General features: G+C 55.9%; 1 protein-coding gene across 1 annotated transcript in view; it reads left to right on the forward strand.

The window, feature by feature from the left end:
• The window catches only part of SHANK2 (SH3 and multiple ankyrin repeat domains 2), a 491107-nt gene that overhangs the window by 305866 nt on the left and 158315 nt on the right, over window positions 1-26926 (forward strand). Inside the window, exons 16-17 of the mRNA XM_012665629.1 lie at window positions 10433-10515; window positions 12022-12146. Coding sequence (XP_012521083.1) covers window positions 10433-10515; window positions 12022-12146 — 208 coding nt within the window. The remainder of the gene's footprint in view (window positions 1-10432; window positions 10516-12021; window positions 12147-26926) is intronic.

Consider the following 26926-nt stretch of genomic DNA (forward strand, 5'->3'; position numbering starts at 1 on the left):
CCCACTCAGCTTGGTCTTTCTGGGCAAGCTTGGGGACCAGCAGATGGGGCAGGCCTGGCCTGTCATTTTAATTAACGAGTGAAGGAAAAGTCACAAACAGCCCCTTCCTGCACTTGCAGCAAAATGCCAGGCAGTTGTACTGTTCCCCTGGTTTTTTTGTTGTTGTTGTTTGTTTTGTTTTTAAGAACATTCAGTTCAGAGTCGAAGGCCGAAGCTTGAGGGTTGGCCCTGCCACTGGCCGAGCCGTGTGGCCCTGGGCAAACCCTTCTCCCACCGGCTGCGTCCACTTTCTGATGAGGTGGTCCCCACCAGCCTGGGGGTCATGAGGGGCGCAGAGCTGGAGGCAGAGGCATCCTCCCGACTGAAAGGAGGGTTGTAGGGGGCAGCCAGCTTGCCCCATTTGCCCAGGACCATCCTGGTTTTAAAACTGAAAGCCCTAGATCCCAGAAAACCTCTTTGTCCTGGGCAAACCAGGACAGTGGGTCACCCAGTCTGCATCACACACTGTACACAGCAGACTCTGCTGTAGGTTCCATTCATTGAGTCAGTAGCACCAATGAAGCACCTGCTCGGATATCCCGGTCTCTCATTTTACAGGCAGGAAAACGCAGGCCCAGAGTGGGTGACAGTCCTGCCCAGGGTCCCACCACCAGTTCTTGCCAGAGCCCGGACTGGAAAGTGGATCTTTTCCACCTTTTTGCTTTTATTGAAAAAATAGCGGTGGCGGCAGGTGCTGTCCAAGATTGCAGAAGTGTGGTGGGCAGGACCAGATCCTGCCGTCGGGGGCACTCACGTGCCACTGCAAGAGTCAGGCAGTAACCGAGTAAACAGACAGATCCCAATTTCAAATAAAATAAGTGCCGAGAAGGGCTGGGGACTTGGGGACACAGGAGGGCTGCTGCTACCAGGCAGCAAGGCCCCTCTGTGGGGGTGACCTCAGGGACCTGCACAATGACAGCGGCAGCATTCTGGGGCGAACGCAGGCAGTGCAAAGGCAGTGCGGTGCTGATGAGCTTGGCCTGCTGCAGGAAGAGAAGACAGCAGTGTGGCTGGAATAGGCGGAATTAAGAGGAGAAGGGGCATGGTCATAAAGGGTCTTAGCTCCTCCATGGTGGGGAATTTGGATTTTATCCTCAAGTATCATGGGAATCTATTGGAATATTTTAAGCGAGAGAGATACATGTAAGGTTTTCACAATAAGAGTGAATTCAGGGGAGACTGTCAGTAGGCTTTCATGGTCCCCAGGTGAAAGATGTTGGAGGCTTGGAATGGGGGAAGTCGTGGACAGGTGTGCAAATGCCCGCTCTGCCTCGGTGCTCGAGCTGACGGCACGTGCGGATAGGTTGGCCGTGGGGGGTGGAGGAGCTCACTTCAGGATGCTTCCTTGGGTCTGGGCCAGCACACCAGTGTCCCGCATCACACCACGGAGTCCGCACCGTCCTTGCAGGCACAGTGAGGCGCCGGTGCCCTCCCTCACGGGCCCGCCCGCAGCCCACCTGCCCCAGCTCTGTGTGCCGGGATCCCCTTGCCTGGGAGTCACAGTGTGGGGACTTCCTGCTCCTCGTTTTCCAGCACACGGGGGTGTCCTGTTCTGCATAAATGCACCTGCAGGATGTCCTTTCACAAGGAAGGACACCTGAGGGCAGACACTCTGCTGCTTTTGGCAGAACCGTCTTTTACCTAAGAGGCACATAAAAATATCTCGCTTTATACGTGACGTTTCCAGAATGAAGCAGGTTCTGTAATGCATGAGGTGCGTCCTCACGAGCCGACGAAATCTTCCGGCCCCTGCTCTGTGCCAGATCCTGCGTGAGGGACCTCTTTAAAATAAGTATTTTTCGGGCCCGCTGTGCCGTTTCAAGGCCGCGGCGGACGCTCACGTTGGACGGGTGAGGATGTTGGCGTTCGGTGAGGTTCGACTACTTGGCTGAGGTCGCGCAAGCTGGGGTCCCAGATTCCAAGGCGGCGGTCCTCCCTCCCAGCCTCCATCCCCCGTCTCAGCAGAGAGCCCGATCGCCTCCCCGCTTGTTGTGAGCACGTTTAAGCCGCATCTTTGTCTTCCCCGCCTGCCGTCCCTGCCAGGTAGCACGCCTGGTAGCGCTTAGGAAATGCTTGGGGGTGATTTATTATGAAATAATGAGACAATTTAATTTGAATCAAGTTCTTTGCACATTATTATTTCTATTAGGAAAAACTGGAATTGCTTATCATGTTAGCAATGAGGAGGAAAATGGTCGTAATAAACGCCAGGCAGGGTGTTTTCATAATTGCTGATTTGAAAAATGGCTCCTATAAATGCGCATCTCCGCGAAGCAGGTGCGCGGGCTCCGCGGGGACGGAGCCATTGTCCTCCCCAACACAACGTGGAGCGACGCTGTCCCCCTGCCCGTCAAGTGAGGGCAGCTCCCGGCAGCCAGGAGAAGTGTCCTCCATCAATGCATGACCCATGTCCGTCACCTCCCGCACGTGACACCACACCGACTCCCCGAGAGCAGCGTGGCCTGGGCTGTCACTCAGAGCACCAGGATGGCCCTGGGCGCTGGGCTTCATCTCCCCGCGAGTCACGGAGGAGGGCAGCGGGAGAGCAGCACCGCGTACTGCAGCGCTCCAACCAGGAAGCAGGTGCAGGGAGCAGCCACGTGCGTGGTCACGGGATGAGAGGCCCCACTTGGCGGCGAGCGACAGCTGACTGGGGAACCCCTGTCCGCCTGCAGCCTGCCCGCCCGTGCAGCGGCCCTCTGTGCCGCCTGCAGCCAGCTCTGCCACGGTGAGCTGGGCGGGGCGCACGCACCCAGCGGCACAAGGGCCCAGGTTGGCGTCTCCGTAGGGCCGGGGCACCTGTGGAGCCCCCCACCCCTGCCCCGGCAACCTTGAGGGGGAGCTGACAGCTCTCTGCTTAGCCTCATCCTTCCTGATTGGCAGAGCCAGGAAATTTCTAGGACATCCGCTGGCGTTGCCTTTCCCCGGAGGCAGCTCTTTCTAATAGTGTCCCAGTTCCTGCCTCCATCCAGCCCTGCCGCCGAAACGCGATTACAGGAGGAATGATTTAGAGGCACTGCTCTCAGGCTTCCGTCCCCTGCCCTGGAGACAGCAGGTCTCCCCCCAGCTGCTCAGGGAAGGAGCTTCAGAGGCAGTAGAGGCGCCTGCCAGCTTCTCTGCAGGAGTCCCCCCACCCAGGTGCCACTCCCCTCCGTGGGCCTTGCCCTGAGTTCCGGCATCTCCTGCCAAGATCGGATCAGATGTGTTCAATGCACCCACAGCCCACATTCAATGTACCTTTTTGCCATAAACAAAATTCTGAGATGATTGTGATAATTTTGCTTTTGAACCCGTTTGGCTGTGAGTAACTCACCGTGATCATTCCCCAGCGGCCTCTGTGACTTCTTAGCAACTGTCGCCATGCTCAGGGATTCCTTCAAGGTGAGGAAATCTGCCCTCCAAGCGGTTGTGCATGCGGTGGACGGTACGTTGGTGACAGCAGATTTCGCGGGTCAGCGGGTGCACCCGCGTAGATTTCAGAGATGCCGAAAGCTGTTTGGATTCTGGAGCCAGAGAATTTTATCTTCCGGGTCGCAGGCATGTTGGCGGGTCCGCTGCCCAGCGCGTCGGGACGGCTGGAGCCTGGGCCTGGGGGGCCTGCTTGTGGAAATGGCCCTGCTCACCCTGCCCTGTGGCTCTGCTCTGCCCCTTCCGCACACCTGCGGAGGGCGCAGTGCCCTCGGCTCTGACTCCGGCACAGCCTTGCCCCGCCGCCGGCCCCCCCCCGAAGGCCAACCCCTCCCGAAGGCCCAAGGGCCCCCCGCCCCCGCCCCGGCCCCCGAAACCCCCTGCAAAGAGCTGCGGGTGGGAGCTCTGTCATCTGCCTCAGCCCCGTAGGCCACTCCCTGCCGCTTCAAAGGAATAGCCGTGGCCTCCGAGTGGGGCGACGTTCATGCTCTTGCCCACAAATTGGTTGGACGGGAACACGATCGTTGGGCGGAAGTTCCTGCCGCACAGTGCAGGCCAGCCCGGGTCATTCCAGCGGGCTCGGGCCTGGCCGGAAGAAGGAGCCCAGAGGAGGAAGTGGAACAATTGCTTTTCTATTGCTTTAGCCTTCTCAGCTGACCCTGGGGAAAAGCACGCGCCGGCCCAGGCCCTGCTGACGCCAGCACAGCGCGCACACTCGTGCCACCAGCCGTGTCCCTGGACCTTGCCCCGGGTGTGCCGGGGCCGAAACCCACGACACCCTGTGCTTGCTCCCTGTGCTCCAGCGCCCCTCTGTCTGGAATGTTCTCCCTCTCGTTCCCTCCCCATCCCCCCACGGTACTCGCTCCTGCACACACTTCGGTCCCCCTCCCAGGACGCCTTCCAGGTCCTTCACAGAGCACATCCTGCGCTGTCGAGCACACGCACCGCGTGACACTTGTCTTCCCCACTTGCCTGCCGTGTGCTCTTCCAGTGGCTGCTGTAACAAATTAGCATAAACCGGGTGGTTTAAAACAAGAGAAACTGACTCCTGCGCCGCTCTGGAGGCTGGAAGTCCACGATCAAGGTGTCGCAGGCCCACGCTCCCCTGGCGGCTCTGGGGGAGGAGCCTTCCCGCCTCTCCAGCCTCAGTGCTCCTGGGCGCGTGGCCACGTCTTTCCAGTCTCTGCCTGCGTCTCCATGTGGCCTTCTCCACTCCGCCTCTGTGTCTTGGAAAACCCTTTCCCTCTTCCTTGTAAGGTTTTGGGGCTCTCCCTAAACCCAGGATGGTCTCACCTCCAGATCCCTGACTACTCACATCTGCAAAGACCCTGTTTCCAAATAAGGTCACATTCACAGGTACCAGTGTTAGGAGTTGGACACATCTTCTGGGGGGCCACCTTTCCACCCCTACACCTGGCATCTCCATAAGGGCCAGGTTTGTCCCCCTAAATGCCCGGCCCCCAGGAGTGCACCACCTGACAGTAGGTGGTCAGTGAGTAATGGCTGAATTGATTCGCTGGTTAACGTGGCAGCTGGACACTGGCCCCAGTCACGTCTCAACTTCGGTCCTAGACCGAGACCTGGTCCCAGTTGATTAAAGAATTGTATCTGTTAGAGTGGACAGGGCCACTGTCCCAGCCGAGATCCTGAGAGCTGCTGATGAAGCCGTCTGGTCCACCCCAGCGACCCTGGTGTTCACAGTTCAAATGCCCACGAGGACCCCGTGGGGTAGGGCTGACGGAGCCACCCGGGCCCTCGAACTCAAACGTCTTGGCCAGCTCAGGCCGGGCTTCCTGTGGCTCCGAGTTCACGCCTCCTCCAGGATCAGGGGCCGCTGCCAAGGGAGCTTGTTCGGAGACTGACAAATTCTAAAAATGCCAGCTGTCATCGCTGGCACCTGCTGCCTCCTGGACCAAGTGAAGCGCGGCCTTCCCTGTGGGCTCCCGGCTAGGGACAGTGAACCCCAGGCCACTGCTAAAAACCACTTGACACTCGGCCACCTGTGGTCTTGTGAGGCAAACGGCAGGAGCATCGCCGGGCCTGCCAGTGGGGTGAGGCCTCGTGGGCCCCCTGCGTGACAGACCCGGAGTCCCCACAACCCTCCTGTCTTGCTTCCAGTTACAGATTGCTGCAGGCGTGTCCATCAAGCTCTTCCTGTCATGTGCCGTGAGCACAAACAAGGAAACCTTTCATGGTCCCTGCCGGTTGGCTCCCAGGAGAGTTTCAGCACGGAGTTGGTTGTGTCTCCTGGAGGTCTGTGTGCTTTCTACAGGGACTCCTCTTGCATTGTCCATGGTGGGCGATGGCTTATGTCCCATCTTTGTTTGAACTAGGAAAATGTGCTGGCCTATTTCTCAAGACGCTGCACTTCCATTTGTGCTAAAATTGCCACTGTCAGCACATGGTTCTGTGATGGCCGTGACGTGAATGGTGTCCTCCGTAGTTGTACTGTGCACAACCTGCACAGCTGTGTGTGACAGGGCTGCATGCGCACCCTATCTGCCTTCCACAGCTCCTGCTGCAGGGCACAAGTTGGCAAAGGAAGGCACATGTGGGGTATGTCACAGTGGCCTCCCACCCTGCTCAGAAAGCACATTTGGCGAGAATGCCACTGGACCACATTCTTGGTCCAGTCAACAAGCACAGGTAGATGTGTCATGGGGGCGAGATTCAGAGAGGAATGGGGCAGGGTGTTGCTCCCAAGAAGCTCACAGCAACTATGCAGACACGGAGTCGGTTAATGGTTGGGGTTAGAAGGGCCCCAGCAGAGGCTCGGGCAAGGCTCTCCAGGAGCAGTGTGGGGGCCATGCAGGGCCCTCCTCAGCTGACCTCTCCCCCGCCCCCCGCCCCCGTGAAGTCGGATTGCGGTGCATTCGGGCTGCGTCTGAGAGCAGATAAGCTGGTGCGGGGCCAGGGCGGTCCTGGGCAGTGCAGAGGTCAGGGCAGGCTGCGGTTCATGGGGGCTTTAGTGCAGTTCAGAGCGGCACACGGAGACCGTGTCTCAGGGCCACGACTTCGGACGTAGCCAAGGCTGCCGTCTGGGACAGGTTTTAGGTCTCTAAACCGGCAGAAGGAGCTTCTGAGAGTTTCACGTCTCCAGAGAGGCTCCTTCCCGAGGCCTGAGTGTGGGAGTCTGATTCTGTGGGGCTGGCGGGACGTTGCAGACCCAGGACAGATCCAGACTGGAGCTCCTGTTTCAGGGAAACAGCTCTTCTAGAGTATGCCGTTGCTTTTCGTGAATTGCTCTAAGGAGTGAACGTTTCTGAGGGCCTGAGGCTGCCTTTGCTCTTTCCCCTCTGGCTGCCCGGGCCACACCAGCTGCCTGCAGTTGGCGCTGCCCAGGGCTGAGCTGTGCCTGCCCTCGGTGCAGCTGTCCACTCTCCTGGAGCCTTCTGCACTCCTGACTCTGCGGTCACCCTTTGGCCAACCCCTGCCTGACGTCCATTCTTTCCCCGCTCCGCTGCTGACTCGAGTTCATGCCCACTTTGCTTCCCCTTCAGGCACACATGGGGTGCCTGGCCCATGTGGGGTGCTGTGGTCATTTGGGGGTGACCTGCAGGATGAGGTCTCTGGTCCCACGAGTTCACGTATCTTCGGGGAGAGGGACGTTCGCTCCTGGTTACCCAGCACGGGAGGGTGCGTGGGGATGCTAAGAGCAGCGTCTGCCGGTTATGGGGGGCCTGCCCGAACACAGGGCATTTCCTGGGCATGGTCTCAATTGCTCCTCGTAAACATTACAAGGCAGATGTTTTTGCCCCCACTTTGCAGGTGGGGAAACCGAGGCTCTGAGTAACCAAGCCCGTAGCTGTCTGAGGATTCAAACGCAGGTCTGCGTGTGAATGAAAGTGAGATGGGGTCATGCTGGACGGGGAACGGGGGTGCTGTTTAGATCCAGAAATGACGCAGGAAAGAGAAGCTAGAAACAGTCCTTCGTAACACGAGACTAAGGAGTTTGGAGTTTTCTCAGTGAACAGGATGGCGCCATTACAGTTGAGCAGCCAGACAGTTGCACAGTCGCAAGTATGGACTGGAAAGTTCTTGGGCGGGTTAGGAATCATCGAGGAGAATGTTTGAATGGTGGTGAGATCAGAGGGGTCCTTCTGGGAGGAGGGAGGAGGGAGGGGAGGCGACTGGCGGCTGCAAGCACCAGTCCACTCGCAGTCAATGCCGTGGGCACACGCCCGGACCAGGGCGGCTCGGGTGCCGGAAGGGTTATCTCGTGCACGCCTCCCGGGGGCCCCGTGACGCGTGTGTTATCGGGATTCTCATTTTCCACAGCAGGGCTCTGAGGCTCAGAAGGTCAGAGTGACCTTGGGTCAGGGCAGAGCTGGGGTTTGAACCAGGCTCTGTGACGCCACAGCCGGCGCCCCCACCCAGCTCTCTGGAGCACCTTTGCCTCGTGTGGTCAGCAGGAGGCGCCAGTGAGTGTCTAGGCAGCCCCGTTGGCCCTGAGAAGTTCCCTGTCGTGGGGGACAGCTGGCAGGAAATGACCCAAGTTTGGGCAGTGTTTGGTCCTGCGGGTGGGGCTGCCTGGCAGCTGGAACAGGCACCCTGAGTACACGACAGGTTCCCCTCGGAGCTGGGCAGGGACGAACGTCGTCAGTCTGGGGACAGCGCAGGGCAGCGAGCCCAGGACCCTCGGGTCTGGCATCCTTCCAGAGTTTCAGGGGGGCTGCCTGCCCTCGGCAGCTCCTCATACAGAGAGGAGACATACGGGAGGGCGGAGCAAAGGCCCTTGGCTTTGGTGGCGGGGCCTTTGGAGAACGTTCCGTGGAGAAGGAGGCCCACAGGCAGGTTGCAGGTTTGCGCCTGCCCAGCCACTTATGAGCCACAGGGCCAGGGTGAGCCATTCCCCTTTGAAGTTCCCCTCCCTCTGCCTCCCTGGGGCCACAGGGTCCTGGCTGCCTGCCAAGGCTACTTGTGGTTACTCATAGCCTTTGTAGGGACAGCTCTGGCTCCTGGGGCTTCCTGTTACATCTTGACATTGTGGGCACGGCCTCTGACCCTGCGGTAATTACGAGAGGCTTGTTTTTGCCGCCTCTGGATGTATGGGGAAACAGGTTTAGAGAGCCCCGTCACTTACTAATGACCACGTCAACCATGCGACACCACCCGTGGGCTTCCAGGGCCCTGGACCTCTGCCCATGCTTCAGCCCTTCTCTGGGGGCTCTGAGCAGAGCAGGTGGGCTTTGGGAGGCTGAGCCAAGTGGGGCTCACAGTCATGGCCAAGCTCCCCAGAGCCGGGGCTACCTGCACTTGGCCGGGTGTCTCTGGGATGGGAAGTAGAGCAGGGGCCCAGAGACTGAGCCCCCCGCCAAGTTCTTGGGCCCCTGACCAGTCATGCTGGGTTGCCTTGGTCTGCACCAATGGAGGTGTGCCTCACCGCCGTGCTGGGCCATTCTTGGACGACAGGGTCCCCCTGGGAAGTTCCTCTGCATGACCATCTGAGGGAGGGTGCACGGGAGTGAGTCAGAACAGGTGCATGCTCCCCGGCTATGTCCTTCAATCTTCCGAACCTCACTGGCCTCATCTGTAAAATGGGAACCTCAAGGGGCTGCTGCCTGTCCAGGACACTCGAGGCCTGTCATACACGTCCCTCCTCCCCTCATGGGCCACCTGGTCCAGGAGGGCTGTGTGTCACAGCTGGCTGTGTGCATTTCTCCAGCTGCTTGCCTTTCATATCCCCAGGTCTGCTTCTCTGGGACGGGTCTACTGGATTCTAAAGGGCCCCTCTGCAGCCCTTTCTGTCTGGGCGTTTGGTGGTGGTGTCCTTTCTCCTAGTACCTGGTGCTCCTACATGGCCCTGCAGGACCCTGGAGAGGGCCGTCTCCATGCTGCCTCCCTCCCCTCGTCACTCCCCTCTGCAGGTCCCAAGTGACTTGGGGCAGCAGCAGACTCCTGGGAGTGGCAGCCTTCAGCGCATGCCCCCTGCCTCTGTGGGCCACCCAGAAGGTGGGGGTGGACAACAGTTAAGCCACAGCCTCGTGGCCCACCGGGCAGTGCAGATCCCCCCTACACCCCGGGTTCCTGGGGGTGACGGTGTGTGGCAGAGAGGAGGCCTCGGCAGCTACAGCAAAGTTGGAGCTCTATGGTTTCTCTCCTTTAAAAAAAAGGAACGCCGTGCTGAGAGGCAAAGCAGTGTGGCTTTGGGTTGTCGGCTCAAAGGAGGGAGCTGCTTGCCCCACTGCTGGTCCCAGCAATTGCCTCCTCATCCCCCAAGGCAGGCTTTGCTGTGGCTGAGACGATCTGAGCCACTCGCCAGGGAGGCTGCGGCCGCTCCCCCTCCCTCCTGCGCCCAGCCCAGCCGCGCTCCTCCGGGATGACGCCCAGGCAGCCGCCGGCGCGCCGTGGGCTCGTCAGATGATCGTGGGGGCTCCTGCCACGCCACAGTCGCGCGGGACGGGAGAGGGAGGGGGCGCTGGATGCGACGCACAGGTCCCTGCGTCTGTCCCCAGCGCCTGCTGCCGCTCGTGCGGGAGGAGACGGGATTTGATTTTTTTCTTTAACCCTCTTCAAGGAAAAGCAAAACAAAACTGCTGCCTCATTTCTCCTCTGGCCGATCTCGCTGGGCTTCCCGGGAAGATGCGTGTGGCCGGGGCAGGCCGGAGGGGCTCCTTCACCTCGCTGCTGCCGAGGCTGCTGCCGCCGCCGCCGCCGTGCGGGCCACTTACTTTCTTTGCTCTCGGCGGCGTCCTGGCCAGCCCCCCTTGAGCCGGCCGCCCCACCATGCGTGACTCCTGCCTCGGGCTGGCTCCCGCTCCGCCCGCCCCCTCCGAGCCTCATTGTGCGGAGCTCGCCTATCCTGGCAGCCGCCCCCCTCCCTCGCTCCTCCCGCACCCTCGCGCCCGGCTGCCTCCGTGCTGCCGGGGTCCGGCGGGCCGGGTGATTAATTGGCTATGATGATGAACGTGCCCAGCGGAGGAGCAGCGGCGGTGATGATGACGGGTTACAGTAATGGTCGCTATCCCCGGAATTCTCTCTACAGCGACTGCATCATCGAGGAGAAGACAGTGGTCCTGCAGAAGAAAGACAATGAAGGCTTCGGGTTCGTGCTCCGGGGGGCGAAAGGTAAGAGCATCGCGCTGAGCCTGGCTGCGTTCACATGGTGTGTGTGTGTGTGTGTGTGTGTGTGTGCACGCCTATATGAAAAATGTTCCCCGGCTCAGAAACAACCATGAAATAAGCATTTTTCCTGGGGGCACTTGGTTGCTAGACAACCATGTTCTTTAACATTCTGCCTTACTCAGAAAACGCTGGGGCTTCCTTCAGGAATATTTTTAATTTTCCGTACACAATATTGCTCTGAATAGGCTCACTCTTGTTTCCTTCATCCCTCCCCCACCTCTCCGTTTAAATGGTGGAAGTGATCGATATTCTGTGGGCTGGTTTAGCCAGATCGGGGCTGCCTTTGAAGCTCCTGGTCTCATACACCCAGAATTACCCATCTCTGAGTTTCGGGTATCTAGAAACTGCCCCATTCTGGGAGTGGGCTTCAGCTCCAAGGCCGGCAGGCACCCGTGTGCTTGCCTCTAAGGTGACTTTGCAAAGGAAATGTGGCAAGATGGTCCCCTCTGCCGTGGACCGAGACAGCAGCACACACGTTACGTGGCCCGTGGTGGGAGGCTCAGGGATGCAGTCCGTGGCAGCGTGCCCACCACCTGCCCTTAACTTGGGGGCTTCCCTTCCAAAAGAAAACAAAATGGCATCGCCTCCCCACGAGAGGGGCCGTCTGCCCACCGCGTGTGTGGGTAAGCCATGTGGAAGTTTCATCTCGGAGCGTGTGCTGTGCCGCAGGCCTCCCTGGCCAGCGTTCCCTCCCGCCTTGGGCTCAGGGGGCCAAGTGATCTGTGCCCATGAGTGTGTCCACACCTGTCTGTGTGGTGTGCTCTCCCCTCCCCCTGCTGGTATCTTCATCCCCACACGCATCCACCCCCAGCCACTCATGACTGCCAGAAAAGTCCATCTCTTGCCCCAGAGTTGCATTTGGCAGCTGTGTGGGCCCCAGCAGCTGAGCCCCGCTGTGCTGAGGCCCAGTGATCCAGCCCTCCTGTGGACGAGGTCACAGAGGGCCGGGCTGCCATAGAGAGGACTCATGTGCAGATTCCAAATCCACAGCCGCCCACTGGGTCAGCATGATGTTCCATCCATGTTCCAACTTGAATTCCCTTGGTTGCGAGTCTACGTAGATGTAAATTTGGCAAGTGGTTCAGTGTGGTGTTTCTGTAGCTCCGTGTGGTAGGGGAGGAACTTTTCCATTTTTAGAACTGAAAATGTTTAGTCACTGATGCTTTTAAAGAAAATGACAGGCATGTAGACATGTACCATGGAGCACATTATCCATGGTTCCAGCAGAGAGGCCAAGAGCCATGATGGTGGCACCAACATGCAGTTGGCTTCATTGCTCGGGTTGGGGGTGACCCATGAGTTTGAGTCTTAAGCCTTCCCAGAGGACAAGTTGGCCTGGACCACCCACTTCCATGGGAGATGCTTGGAGCCTCTTTCTCCCTGGGTCCCATGGGGGGGGTCCCTGTGAACTCTCCCAGGCTTGTAATGAGGTGCCCCTTGTGTCTCCAGCGGACACGCCCATTGAAGAATTCACACCGACGCCGGCGTTCCCAGCCCTGCAGTACCTGGAGTCCGTGGATGAAGGCGGGGTGGCCTGGCAAGCCGGACTGCGGACTGGGGACTTCCTGATTGAGGTAGGAACACAGGTGTCTGCATCTTGCTGCTTGGGGAGAGCGCCGACTCTCATCGGGAAGCGGGTTGTGTTCTTGGCAGCACGGCCACAAGGCCCGACCTGGGGTTGCCGTGAACGTTTGCTAGGTGGTTGTTTCAGCCCACTGTGGACACCACTCCCTGTGGACCTGGTGTTTGATGGTCTTCGAGGCCTTGGCTGCAACTCTTTGGAGGGAGGAAATAGTATATGTGGAACTTGGCTGTTGGTCATGGAGTAGCAGGTAGAAAGAGACATGTGGTCACCATGATGCTGGGGACACATGTGGATCTGTGGGTTGTTTAGTTGTGGCTCTGTAAATAGACACCCAGAGGAGGCACCCCCCGTTCTTGTGTCCTGAGGGCACATTGGCAAGCACTCCGGTGTGGTGTCCGCTGGCATGGGGTCTGTGGTGTCGGTGGCTAAGAGCTCATTGATTTGAGGGTTACAGTAGCAGCCCTGTTGGATGGATGGTGAATTTCAAAGACCAAGGAGCCTGAGCAAGAGGGGTGGCTGGCGTTGATGGCACAGAAAGGAAACTTATAAATTCAGATGCTTTGAAAATGAGCCTTTGCTAGTACGCAAAGGGACTGAACGTTCTCTTTATTTAAGGAATCCCACTAGATGCGCATGCCCGTGTTTTGCAAACTTCACCTGCAGTTGGCACTTTAGTGTGTGTGAGGTGTCCAGGGCCCCAGCACATCTGAGTGTCTTGCCTTCTGCAAGTTTAGGTGTTACTTTCAATCTTGTTGTGCAAAGGAATGTGTTACTCTTTGGAAATATGAAGGTTGGAAAAGATCGTTTTAAAAGGTTCGGTAGACATAAACGGCACTTGTCAGGAGTTCATATTTCTTGGACAAGCGTTCCCCAGCATTAACCCTGAGCCCTGCCTCAGCTGCTCCGAAGGGATGGGTACGTGGTATCCAGCCAGCCACGTGGTGGTCCCTGCTGTTGGGCTAGCCAGACGTGCGTCCGTTCTATAAAGGAGACACCTCCCAGCCCCTGGCAAGGTGGCCACTTGAATCCAGTTCTCCCCATTAGGCAGAAGCTCCCAAGGATGCTTTGGAAGCTGTGGTTCTGTCATGATCTTAGTGCTTCTCCAGACTAGTAAAAGGTCATGGAACCAGAGGGAAGATGCTATTGCAGGGGAGAGAGCCAGGTAAGATGGAGAAGGTGTTTTAACTTATTCCGTGTATCTTGTGTTGATCTTATTTGCTACAAGATACATTTAAATCATTATTAACCAATAGAAGCCTGGTTTGAATGAGGAATGAGCTCATTTGGATTCTCATATGTTGAAACTGTCAGGTACACATCTAGAATGACAGAGACTGGAGCCCACCGCACCTTTGTGGGTTAACTCGGTTTGTAACCTTCATGAAGATGCAGAAACTGGGTTGAATCATCTTCTGTAGGTTGCAGTTGTGATGTAAGTCCCCTTCCTGTGTGTGTGCGTGTGCGTGTGCGTGTGTGTGTGTGTGTGTGTGAGAGAGAGAGAGAGAGAGAGAGAGAGAGAGAGAGACGGGGGGTGTGGTCTCGGGCTGAGAGGCAGGCTGAAGTCTATGGGTGGAGTGTGAGTGTGTGACAGAGGGGGCGGGGGTTCCAGTGGGTTGAAAGAAGTTGCTGTTGGTTCTTGGTTTTCAATAATAAACGAGGACTGCAGATGCAAGAGCACCCCCGTTGTTCAGCTCATTGGATTGTTTCCTCGATGAACAGTCAATAAAAGAAATGTGGACTGGGGCGGTGCTGGGTCAGCGGACGTGGCTGGGCACGGGCCACACCGTGCTCTCCGGGCCATGCCATCCTGTCGGATGGAAGCCTTGGTGGAAATTCGGAGCATTGAGAGTTTCTGCACTCGAATTTTCACAGCACCTCCTTTGACATTGCTTTTAACCTCTGAGATGCAAGTATATTTGCCATTTTGGAGCAGGTTTTATATTCTCCGTAACCTCTGGTTTTCAGGGTTCTAGGAATGGCTGGCCCTGAGATGCGTTCGCGCTGTGCTGGCACCATGATGTCTCGTGTGACCTGAAGGAATGCCGGGCCCTCCATGGCCACGGTCCTAAGAGGCCACTTACTGCCAGTCACATACTAACGGGGGACAGGGGACAGGTGGGTTGGAAACGAGCTCCTCCCAGTTCATTTCCAAGGCTGCCTCAGGAGACCCAGAATTCTCCTTTAGGTACTTGGATGTGAGACACAGGCCCTGCGGAGCTATTTTCCTAGCTGCTGGGTTTTGCAACTGGAATATTTGAATCATAGCCTCATAGGTGCGTGCTTTTTCCAACAGATGATGTTTTTCTATCTTTAGTGAAAAGCTTCAACCTCGAAGGGCTCGTTTTACACAGCCTCACGTGTCTGGGGTCGGGGGTTTCTGAGTTCTTGGAGAGACGCGAGGTCCCCACGTGAAGAGCCGCCCACCTCGCGGCACGCTGTCTTCCTTGCCCCGAGTTGCCCTTGACCTTCTTTTCTCCCCGCTATGTGAAAGAACCTCGAAAGTATGTCAGATTTGATTTTCTCTTTAACAATGCATGCTGTGGTTTGAACTTTTGGACCAAGGGGCACTTTTTGAAGCAAATGTTGGCTTTTAAAGTCCTTGGCATCTTCAGAACTTCGTTTTTCCGTCGCGCTTTGCCAGGATGCCCCGACATGCTCGTCGCGCTCGGTGTCGAGCCTGTAATGATGGGTTTCCCGTCGTGCCTGATTTTCTTGGGCACTTACCTTCTAGAATTTCCTTCTTTCCTGCCTAAGCATTTGGGAAGGGTTTGTTCTTTTGTTGGTGTTATTGTTTCTTTGCTGACCACGCCTCCACCCCCACTAAGATCAAAAGCTTTGAGTATAGTTCCCTGTAAAAAGCTTCCAACTGGCAATTTTGCTAGGACAGATAAGTGTTAGTGTGTAAATTGTCTTGTCATAAAACATTCTGTGCTGGGAATGGGGGTGCCTGCGGGGAGGTGGGCGCAGGGGCAGAGCCCGTGTCCCTTTTAGTCACAAACCGGTTTGGTTACAAACCAGTCCAAACTGGTTTTCATAATGATAGGAGCTTGTCAGGAAGCTGGACCCCAAGCTTCTGGTGGTAGAATCGGCCTTCCGGGATGGCTCCTGAAGGCCATCTGCTGTCTCTTTGGCATTATTTTGGTTTGGCCTCCCCACTCCCACAAGATGGGGCAGGAGAGGTCAGAGGTCGCTTCCAAAATTTATGATGCGTCTTAAGGAGGATGTGGGTGGCTCGTGGGTGACAGACGTGTGGAGTAATCGCAGAGGCGTGGAGGCTGGGATGCCACGTGGATGTCCTGCAGGGCTCGCCGTTGGTCCGGCCCAGTGATACCCACGGGCATCAGACTCACTGGAAGGCCCATCAGAAACAGAGACCCGGCCCTCAACCCACACGCACCGCATCAGGACCGGGAGGCAGGAGCTCGGGCGTCATGTGTTTAGAAAGCGGCGGTGATGCCACAGGGGTCCTGGCGGGCAGGCAGGACGGTGCCCGCTGGCCTAATCCGAGTTGGCGTTTTGCACCTCTTCACCTGGCAGCTAGCTGCAGTCTGCTCAGCCCACAGAGGAGCAGGAACTGCCCTCATCTCCTTGTCTGCAAACCGGGACTATCTCTCCCAGCAGCTCCCCATGTGGAAACCTAAGTTTTGTTCCTTGAGTTACCTTCGTGAACTGAAATACTCTGTGTCTGAAGAATTGCTCATTAGGCAACTCAGCAGTAAACAACAAAAGGAAACAACATTTGCAACAAATAACCCCAAAAGGCCTGTGTCCTTGTTTATAGCAATGGAGGGTGTGTCTGCCAGGCACGGTCTTCCCATCCAATCCTCACAGGAACCCTATAAGACAGCACGTGGTGTCACCCCGTTTTACAGATGAGGAAACAGGCGCAGAGGGGTTCTGTAGGTGGTAAGTGCGGAGGTTGGGATTCCAACGCAGGCCGTCCGGCTCAGTGACACTGCAGCTCAGAGATTCACGAGAGATACTTGGATGTGCTTCGTCTGTCACTGGGCAAAGGGTTAGAAGAGAAACCCATGATGAGGTACCAATTTTTATTTTCAAATTAGCAAATACTTTTTTTTTTTATTCCTATACCTGTTGCCGGTGACAACATGCTCATGTTGTTAGGTAAAAGAATTAAATTGCTGTAAACTTTTCAGAAATCTCTGTGACAGTACGTAACAGGAACCATAGAGCAGAGCCAGGAATTTTATATCCAGGAATCCACCCTCAGGCAGTAATCTGAGAAATGGGCAGAGATGGCAGTGTAGCCAGCACACAGGGGAGTCGGGGTGGGGAGGTGGCGGTAGGGGCGCGGTTAAGGGGCAGCGAACATCTGTTGAGGATTTGTAAGAAAGCATTAGACGTTATTAGACATTACAAGGAGTTCTTAATGTAATACCAACAGGAAGTGGTTACATTCTATTTAGTAAAGAAAGGCAGAATTAAAATTATCTGTACAATATTACCTAAATAATGCTACCTTCCATAAAAAAACAAAAAACAAAGTATTAACTCCTAGAAGACAGGATCATGTTATTTTTTCTTCTTTTGGACTTTTCTCTAATTCTCAGATTTTCTAGAATGACAGTGCTAACTTTTGATGAGCATTAATTTCATAAGTAGAGAAACGTTTCTTAGAAGAACCAAGACAGTGGTGTTCCAGCCTCCTTGGCCGCGGTGGTGCTGTCCGCTCTCGCAGGAGGATGCCTTCCTGCGTGCTAATTGTTTTCCTGGGGGCTCCTTCGCCAACCTGGTGCCGTGCTCTGAAGACTCCTATGGCTTTTGTGATTGTTTTCTTAGCCCTGAAGTGGCCCATCTTGTTTTTGTGTTCATTTCCCTAAATAGATTTTCCCTTGCAATGAAAGCAGGCAGCAACATTCTTCATCCTTGGCAAATGATGCTTGATTGCTAATTACTCCTTCCTGGTATTAAATACTTGCGGTAGAGATGGCCTGGAACTGTTCTGTAATCTTTGTTTGTATTTGAGTGAGGACGCTGAAAGAGATGCCCTGGCGTTTTCCACAGAGACCATTTGAGTATCTCGTAAACTGTTTCTCAGGCTGGTACTTGAAAACCGGACTTGAGAAACGTTTAAGGCACCTCCAGCACGTGTGCCCAAACCATGACTTCCAACCCAGCTGGCGTGATGCACGGTTGTTACAACCCGCTGGCGATGGGTCAGCCTCCCCCAGCTTCGGAGCTGAATATTACTCAGAAGAAAGAAAACGAAGTCGGGGTTGTCCTGGTCGGTCACCATGCTCACGTACTCACTGGGTCTCATCTCCCCCATCGGTGAGGTGGGCAGTTGTGACAGTCGATCTCCTGGGCTGGCGCTCGGTCGGTATTTGTTGTTGAGCACATCTTGTCCTTCGTCATCATTAGTGGTGCCTGACTTGGGAGAAGAAGCCAATGAATATTAGTCGAACAAATAGTAATAATAAAAAGTCATGACAGGTGGTTGTTACCACTGTTTTTTCAAGTGTGTTTCCCTTTCAGAGCATGCCCTCCATGTGCCCAGCACATACGGTCAACACGTCCAGCCGGGACGAAGGAGCTGTAGCTTCCTGGTGCCTCTGTGGAGAGGACAGCAGCTAATCCAGGCACCTGCCCTGCCCCACCCCCAAGCCAGTGTCCCGGCAGACGTGCCTCCTGCTTTGGTTTAAACCTCTGCTCCCAGGGCATTGCCAGCCTTGCTTAAGTCAGTTTTGGCATGGGCCTTGCTTTCGGATAATCTTGCAATTCCTGTTCATGGTGCCTGCTTTGCCCTCTACCGAAAAACCCCAGGACTGAAGTCAGAGCCCTATTGTTACTTTGTGGGTGCCAGCATCTGCTGGGTCCAGTTATTCAGCCACACCACACAGCTCACAGCTCTCTGTCTTGCCTTTTGGAATATCAGGAGAGACTCTGTCATCTGTCCTGCTGTTGGTCCTAATGGCCAATCTAGGAATTCCATCCACCCCACCCTATCCCCCCCAAAATTCTTCATAGCTTATTTAAATGGTTTTAAATGGGCATTTAATTTAGTAACTGAGTTAAAGACCAAACATCAACTGATGTTCGCAGGAATCCAGGGTGACTGCTGAATTCGTGACCGGGGTTCACATTGGTGCTTTGGTTGTCAAGGCCAATGCTTTGTTGGTTTCCCATCAGAAACAATTGATGGCTGACCTGAGTCCCTCTGAGTGTGAAGCATTTCTGTTCTGATAGCTCTGCAGCTTCTCACTATGCCACTGGGATTTGCTCTCCAAGGCTCACAGCATTGGGGGTCTTTGCTCTCTGAGAGTCATAGCCTCTGGGGTCTGCTATCCGAGGCTTATAGCAAGGTCTTTGTCCTCTGAGGCTCTGAAGGGGCCTCTGGGCTGAGGGGAGCCCCTGGCTGGTGGGGAGGTTGGATCCCTTTTCCTCACGTAGCCCTCGTGGGCCTAGGGGATCGTCCCCTGTGTTCTACATGTTAACTGGGGACAGGAGGTCAGGCTGACGAGCAGCCCAGGAATCTTGAAGAGAAGGTGGATACAGCTCAGCTATTGCAAATCTGAAGTTTTGGCTCGTTCCTTTTGGGGTTCTAATTTGAAGCATCAGTGATTTCAATTTCAGGCTAAAAAAAGATTCAGAATCACTTCAGGGGACCAAGGCTGCTGTGCTCAGATGCCATGGGACTGGCAGATGGCAGGGCTCTGGGTTGGGGGAGGTGGAAAGGAGCCACGGTCAAGGGCATGGGCTGCGCAGTCCGATCCAGGCTTGAATCCGGGCTCTGCCTCTTCTTAACTGTGTGAACTTGGGCACATTGCTCATTTCTTGGCCTCAGTTTCTTAAACTGTAAATAAAAATGTGTGTGAAGCATGTAGCACAGTGTCTGGCATCGTGAGCTCTCAACGAATGGTAAAAAAGTTTCATGTCTGAAACTTCATTCATTTCTACAGCATACATTGGGTGCCCACCAGGTGCTGGGCTGCAAGAAAGACATGAATCAGACACAGTGGGGAAGGGGGGCAAAATGAGAATGTGGTGAAAACCCCAAGTTAAACCAGGGAGAGATGAAAGAGATGGTGCTGGCACCAGATTGGAGCGGCGAGTGGGGTTTCGTAGGCAGGACTAAGGAAGGATGCTCAAGCAAAAAGCTCAGGGGTTCAGAACGTTCAGGGTGGATTTGGGAGTGGTTGGATGTCATGGAGCCGGTGGTAACTGGGCTGGTCCAGTGAGGGCCAGTAGGTACATGTAGCTGCATATGGCTGGTCAGCAGTTGGGAGGAACAGCAGGAAGAGGTGCCGGCAGCTGGCTCTCTCCAGGGTGCTGAACCTCTCCAGGGCACTGGCGCTCTCCGGGGTGCTGAACCAGAGAGCTGGAAGGAGGGAGCCTTCCTCAGAAGGAGCCTGGAGGAAGACCTCAGCAGTCCCCGCCCCCTTCCCTGCACCTTCTATCCCAACCCTTTGTGCCTGTGTCCTTTCTGGGCATAGTGGCTCATTACCTAGCAACAGTGTTCATCTGCTTGGTGGAGAAATCTCTTCCGCAAGGAGGGTCCGAGGAATCAACATGGTTGAGCATCTGCTGCATCCGTGCCCACCATCGCCTTCCCACTGGGGCCTCAGCTCACATGCCTCCTTCTCAGAGAGGCCTCCCTGGGCAACGTCTGGCTGCCCCTGACTCCCACACTCAGCACTGTGCTTTCATAACCATCAGAACCATCTCCCGTGTTGGGTGGTTAACATACTGTCCATCTCTCTCACGGGATGTCTGTCCCCATGGGCCAGAGAGCTTGCTAACCCAGTCTCTGCTGTGTCTCCAGCACCCAACACGATGCCTGGTATGTAACAGAGGCCCCAAAATATGTGTTCAGTGATGGCCACCCCGGGAAGTGGGTATTTTACGCCCATCTTGCAGGTAATGAAACTGAGCCTCAGAGAGATTAAGTAGCCTCCCCAGGGCTCCACAGGGAGTCTGAGTCTAGGCAGACTCCAAACCTTGTTTCTTGTGCTTTGTGTCTTGTTGATGCCCCGGGTAAGTCCCAAGTCACCGGGATGTAATCTCATAGCCATCTTTCTCTACCCAAGGATACTGTACATCCAGCCCCCAGCTACATGGGGTAAGGTCTGCAGGGGGCATGGTGAGCTGACATCTGCATATGAGAAGCTTCTGGCACAGGGTCCTCAGATGCACTCATTAGTTAGTTCCGTTGAAAGGAGGACCCCTGGGTCCTTTCCAGCTGCCCTTCCCGCCCTCCCGTGTATCTGTGGCCCACCTCCCAGTGCACTTGGCAGGCTCTTGTTAGCATTGATTTGTCTCTGTCTTCGGTGCCCTTTTGTGGGGAGTTTCATGATACAAGCAGTTAGGTTGGCACATGAGGCCCTGTGCTGATGCACCATAGGATCTTTTAATCGATGGTTTGTCGGCCCTGGGAATTAGGGTGTGTGCTGGCCAATAGGAAGTAGAGTGGGATGAGAAGAAGGTGGGGAGGGGATCAGAAAGCTGCAGTTACTGTCTGAGGCTCCTGTAGAGCCCCGAGAATGTGCTCCCCACTCTGGTCCCATGAGACCGACCACCCACCAGCAAATTCTCCACTTCCCTCTCCCCAGGACCTTCGTTCAGTTCCGTTTAACAAACTTCTGTGCACCTCCTCTGTGCTCATCCCCCTGTGGGCAGGGCCCGGGAAGGTCATGGAGATAAAGAGGCATACAAACCTCCCTAGGACCCTCCAAGCTGGAGTGGCAGAGGGAGGAGCTGATTGTTCAGCTGAGCAGGGAGACGGCACACATGCCCGGCCAGCAAGGAGATAGATGTCACCATGTTGGATAGATGTCACCATCCCTGGTCTCCAAAGCGTGCCACACACTCCTGCCCCCAGGCACTTGCTCACACTTTTCCCTCCTCTCCCTCCCCTACCTGAGTACCTCCCGCTCCTCCTTTGGATCTCTGTTCCCTGACAGTTGCCCGTGACACCCGCTCACAGTGCCCTGTCACTGCCTGTCCTGAAAGTGTGCACTCCCTGAAATAAGAGACCACCCAGAGCTGAGCATGCACCAGGCGCTCAGGAAGTACACCCTAAATGTAGGAGGGCCCCGCAGGAGGAGGGCACAGCCAGGATAAAGCCTTCAATGCTGGAGAGACAGCTCCTCCCTCCCAGTCCCCCCGCCCCCTGCGGGGCCAGGAACAGCGGGAACTGGAAAGGCAGGTGGAGGTAGAAGGATTGCCTCATTTACATCAGAAAGAACCACAGTGAGACAGCCCTTCCCGGTAAAGCTGCAGCGTCCTCTCCCCAGGCCCACTGGAACACCAGGAACGTGCGCCCCTCCCCTGGGGAAACTTCAGGGATTTAGAGTAAACTCTACCCCCACGTAGGCCTGGTGACCAGCTTTGACGGTCGTATTATTTCATTATGGTTTGAGTACCACGCTTGTCTGCCGCAGATAAAATTGGGATGCAGAGAAGCCAAAGGAAAAAGTCAGGTGATGCTGCTGCCAGGAGACAATGTTAACATGATGAAGTTCGTCTTTGTGCGTTTTTATTTTCTTATTCGTCTGTTAGAAATACATTTTGTCATGTGTTTATACAATGTTTTTTCATTTGGGTATGTCTCTATTGGGGTAAGATACACATACCATAAAATTTACCATTTTACCCATTTCGAAGTATGTAATTCAGGGGCATTTAGCACATTCACAGTGCTGTGCGGCCATCACCTCTGTCTGGTTCCAGAACATTTTCATCAGCCCACGAGGAAACCCTGTATCTGTTAGCACTCGCGTCCCGTGTCCCTCGCAGCCCAGGCAGCCACTCATCCACTCTGTCTCTGGACATGCCTGTTCTGCGCATCCCACATAAATGTAATCGCACAGTATGTGGCCTTTGTGTCTGGCTGCTTTCCCTCAGCACAGCGTTTTTGAGATTCATCCATGTTGTAGCGTGTGTCGGTGCCGAGTTCCTTTTGTGGGCGAATAACATTCCGCCGTGTGGATAGACTGCGTTTAGTTTATCTGTTCATCGGTTGAGGGACACTCGGGTTGTTTCCGCCTTTGGGTTATTGTGAATAACACTGACAGGAACATTTTTGTACTAGTCTTTGTTTGAGTCCCTGCTTTCAGTTCATTGGGGGTGTATTCCTAGGAGGAGGGGAGTTGCTGGAACACGTGGTAATTCTGTGTTTATCTAAACTGCTGACCCAACCCCCGAGCCTCATCCCGGGTCGGGTAGGCAGGTGTTCCCTGAGCACTTAGCAAAGGACCATCGCTGTGCTAGGCCTGGGGAGGAGGAGGACAGCAGAGGGAAGGGAGCCCAGGCCCGGCTCAACCCGCCGAAAACTTCACTGCCCGGCAGCACGATGCTGACCGCAAGTGAAATATACAACGGTGATGACGATAGCTGTGTAAAATGCTTGCGTTTTGAGCATTTTCTGTGTGCCAGCACCTTTTTTGGGATTTTGCATCCTTGAACGCATTGAGTGTTCAGTTTCGCTTAGATATTTCTATCAGCTCCTTTTTCTACATGAGGAGACTGAGGCCCAGAGAGGGGGACTCATTTGCCCGCAGATGCACAGTGAGCAAATGGCAGGGCCAGGCCATGCCCCAGGCAGGCGGCTCCTTCAGAACTTCCCCACCGTATGACCTCCATCAAATAGGGAGTGGGGTGCAGAACCCAGCCCAGGGGGGCCACTGAGGACCGGCCTGGGGGGGAAGGCTTCCTGGGGTGGGGGACAGCAACAGAAAGGCCTCCAGTGCTGGCGTGAGCGTGAAACGAGACAGCCACATAAAGAGTCTTGGCCAGTGTCCGGGACACAGCTAACGAAGCACCGGGACCTCGAAAGGTGGACGAAACAGGGGACGGCAGGGTGGGGACAGGGCCCAGGCCCAAGTGGCCCCGAAGCCCCTGGGAAGAAGCATCCAGGTGGGGGGTGACAGGCGGGTGGCAGGGATAATTCTGGAGCCTGAAAATGAGTTCCTGAGAGTGGGCCTCAGAGGAGTGAGTGGGCCTCAGAGGAGTGAGTCTCCCGGGCAAGCGGTGTCGGAGAAGGTTCTCATAAACAGGGCACCTGGGCCGTGGGACCTGGGACTTGCAGGGCATCATGGGAGGGGTCTGGGTGGAGTAGGAGCTGAGGATCCTGGTGGCCGTTGGCAAGGGAGGTGAGGAGGACAATGAGGGTGGGGACGTGAGCACAGGCAGGTGTGTGGGTCCTCAGTGGCCGATCACCTTGGAGGTCGTTGGCAGATCACCTGCCCAGAGGCTGGTGGGTGGGAGGAGCCTAGGAAAGAGGTGATCTGAGATGAACCCAGTGTGGGCTATGGCATCCTCAAGGGTGCAGGGGGTTGGGGGCGCCAAGCCTGGGAAGGCTGGCTGCAGCTTCGAGTGATGGGCATTCACCCACGCATCAGGGTGCACGGCCAGGGGTCAGAATGTCCACCTGCTGCAGGGATCATCGTGATCACAGAGGGAGCCACACCCTCCTGACTTCCAGCCCTGCCTGATGTCCGAGACTCAGTGGTGGCAGCAGCTGCTGCTGTTGGTGGATGGGTAGCGTGTGCCAGACCCCGGGCAGGATGCTTTATGTGGATAGATCATTTCACGCTCCTGCTAGCTTTCTCATTATGCCTATTTTTTAGATGAGGAAGCAAAGCTCAGGAAGATCATGTGTCTTGCATGGGGTCACTTGCAGTTATCACAGATTGTGGTTGGGGCTTAAACCCTGGGCTCTTACCCCATGGCTGCTGCGTGCTTTGCAGCGTCACGCAAGGTTGGCCATGTCATCCAGCCTGGAGGCCACAGGGGAGACCGTGACAGTTCAGGACCTGAGGAGAGGTGCTGACTGAGCAGATTGAGTATACTTGAAAATCGGAGGTCATCACTGATTGGAGGATCCCTGGGTGGCTTCCTGGAGGAGGTGACGGGCATGGGGTCTTTCAGCATCAAGTGGAGCTGGTTAAGAATGGAAGCCAAGCAAGGGTGCCCATCTCCTGTGGATATTCTAGAACATTCTGTACAACCGACAGTGCTCCATCCACACTGGCGCCGCATGCAGAGGAAACTCACTGGTTCAAGTAACTGAAAATGCCAGAGATGTTCGGCTTCAGGCCCAGCCGCATCCAGACGTGCACCAGTGTTCCCAGAATCACTCGTGCTCTCGATTCTGGTGTTTCCTGTGCCAGCGTCACACTGAGCCTGACCCTCCCACAAAGGCTGTGGGTGTCACCTCCATCAGCTCCGGGTTCCCATCCTGTAGGTCGAAGAACGGCCAGAGAAAGAGAGCATCTCTGTGGCCTGCCTTGGGCCACGTGTCCATCCCTGCGCCAGGGACTGGCTGACATGCTCTCCCCAGGGATGGGTTAGGTCAGCCCCCCTTGACCGCAGGACTGAGAATGGGGGCATCGTGAAAGAAGGCTGGGGTTCGGGTATGGTGAGGAGAAAGTGGGGTCGCTGAGCAGGCAGGTTCAGCGGGCAGCACTCCCTGCCGGCCACGCGGGGTGGCCTGTGGGGGCTTTCTGCCCCACCACGCTCGCTGCGCATGTTCCCCGTGTGCGTGTTGACCCTGACTGTCACAAGGACTCTCGGTTCTCTGAGGGTACAGAGGCTCTGATTCCCACAGGCCTGGGGACACAGACCCCGTGACAAGCTGGGCTAAAGGGGTCCCGCATTAATCTGTATTTTTCATAGTATCCAGATGTGGTCCAAGGGCAGATAGGAGTACGTGACCATCTGGCACCTCTTAGGGACTTCCAGATCCCTCCCCAACAGGCTTGCTTGGGTGACATCTCGGTGCTCAAGGACTGAGCACTTCTCTGCCTTGGCCCCGGGAAACCTTTTGGTTGCAGCTCGTGTACAGAGCGTAATCTTTGACGTCCTGACTCACCAAGCAAAAGTCAAGCTCCTCGATCACTGCTCAGGTCCAGCATAAGTCGGTCTTGGCCTTAAAGACAAAATAGATCAAGTGTCTGGGAATCCAAACGGTGGCCTCGAACTTCCATGTTGCAGTTGCCGAGAGCACCAAGTGAAGTGCTGAGTTTTAGTGAAGTGCTGAGTTTTAATGAAGTGGAAAGTAATGCGGTTGTTCAGCCGCCTCCCTTCCTCACTCATCCTGTCAGTCAGTCCGTCAGGTGGGGGTGCGATTTACTGTTTCCCACCTGCTCCTTCAGCCACCCTTCTATTCCACTTGCCAGAGCAAGTCTAGGCCAAGTTGACGTCTTCTGCGACGCAGGTTCTAGTGGAAGGGCAGAGAGGAAAACACGGACACAGAGGGAAAGGCGGAGGCCTAGGCAGGAAGCCGGAAGGAGAAAAAGTCACGCGTGGGCAAGGCTTGAAGAGAGACGGGGCCTTACCTTTACACACAGGTCGTGAAAGGGGGGGCTCCTGAAGGGCGTGGCCTCGCGCTTTGAGTTAGATTCCCGGTCATAGTTGGAGAAGCGCCATTAAAGATGGGAAATCCTATGTACCGTCGACTCGGTATCCGGACTGCGATTCTTTGAAAATCGTTCTCGGGAAGGACTGGGCCACGTGGGGCATGGTGGCTATCTGGGTTACACATCTACAGACTTATTTTGAGCAGCTATGATGTCGTGCCAGGCCTGGAGCTGGCGGCTGGCGAAGCAGATTTGAATGAGATCTGGTCTTTCTTCCCCGAGAGCACGGAGCTCGGGTCCTGTGCTCCCCTGCGGCTGCACGCTCCAGCGAGCCTGCGCCGGGGCGCCGTGCAGCGTTTGCTCTGTCCGTGCTTTCAAAGTGAAGGAGGGAGTGAAAACATGAACTGGGGGTGCAGGGGGAGGGGCAGCCCTTGGGGACCTGTGTATCGGGAGAGGTGAGTCGTACCGTGAGTTTGGGGGGTGGGGAGCCTGGCTGGGCACCTCGGCTTGGGCATCCACAAATGTCGTGATGAACATGCTTGGGAACCGAGCTCCAGGCACCTTCGACCCACCGTGCAGGGCACAGGTCTCAGACACAGTCTGGTGGTCTCGGCTCTTCCAGCCAGGAAGGGAAGGAGCCTTTCCAGCCTAAGACGCACGGTCACGTACACTGAACGGCCGGGGTTCGGGGGGGGGCACAGAGCATCGGAGATCAAACCGCCACTGTCTCCACAGTTGGCCACCAGCATGCAAGGTGCTGGGGTCCACGCAGTGTGGGAGTCATGACAGTGACTATTTCAGTGACGACCTCTGCCAGTTTTTGAGCACTTACTGTGTGCCAGGGTCTCCTTCCACCCTCGCCTGTCTGCGGAGGGAGGTGGCGTTAGTGCCATTTGGCACATGAAGCAGTTGGGGTTTGGTGAGCGTCCGGATGACAGAAGTCGCACGAGATGGCAAGGGCGTGACGGGGCAGGACGGGAACCCAAGTCCAGCTCTGGACCCGTAGCTCCCAGATGCCGAGGCTTACTCGCCCTGCAGCAGGGAAGGTGGCCAGAGGGCTCTCGGGAAGCCTGGCCACCCTGCTGTGGGGTCCCAGCGCCCCAGGCCTCCTCCTGGAGAACTGGCAGAACTGGGCAGTGTTGGTCACTGAGCAGGGGGCGACTCAGCCCTGAGGACCTGGTGGCAGGTGGCACTGCCTCCTGGTCATGGCATCGCTACCTTGTTGACACAGCAGTTCAGCGTCTGCGGCACCCGTGTCGTTTCATTTCTGCGTTTGGCCCCTCTGCCTCCGTTCCAGGAGGAAATCTTGTTTGTTGTCAGTTAATTTTCCCAGAGTGGTTTTTGATGAGCCTTCTGGATAGAAGGGCCAGATTTGTTCAGTTGTTTTTGTGTTTCCTGGAGAACAGGCTGTGTGCCCAGCTTCCCCGTGGTCAGCCCTGTTTCCAGCCTG

The sequence above is a fragment of the Propithecus coquereli genome, unplaced genomic scaffold, assembly GCF_000956105.1.
Source record: "Propithecus coquereli isolate 6110/MARCELLA unplaced genomic scaffold, Pcoq_1.0 Scaffold120, whole genome shotgun sequence".
NCBI lineage: Eukaryota > Metazoa > Chordata > Mammalia > Primates > Indriidae > Propithecus > Propithecus coquereli.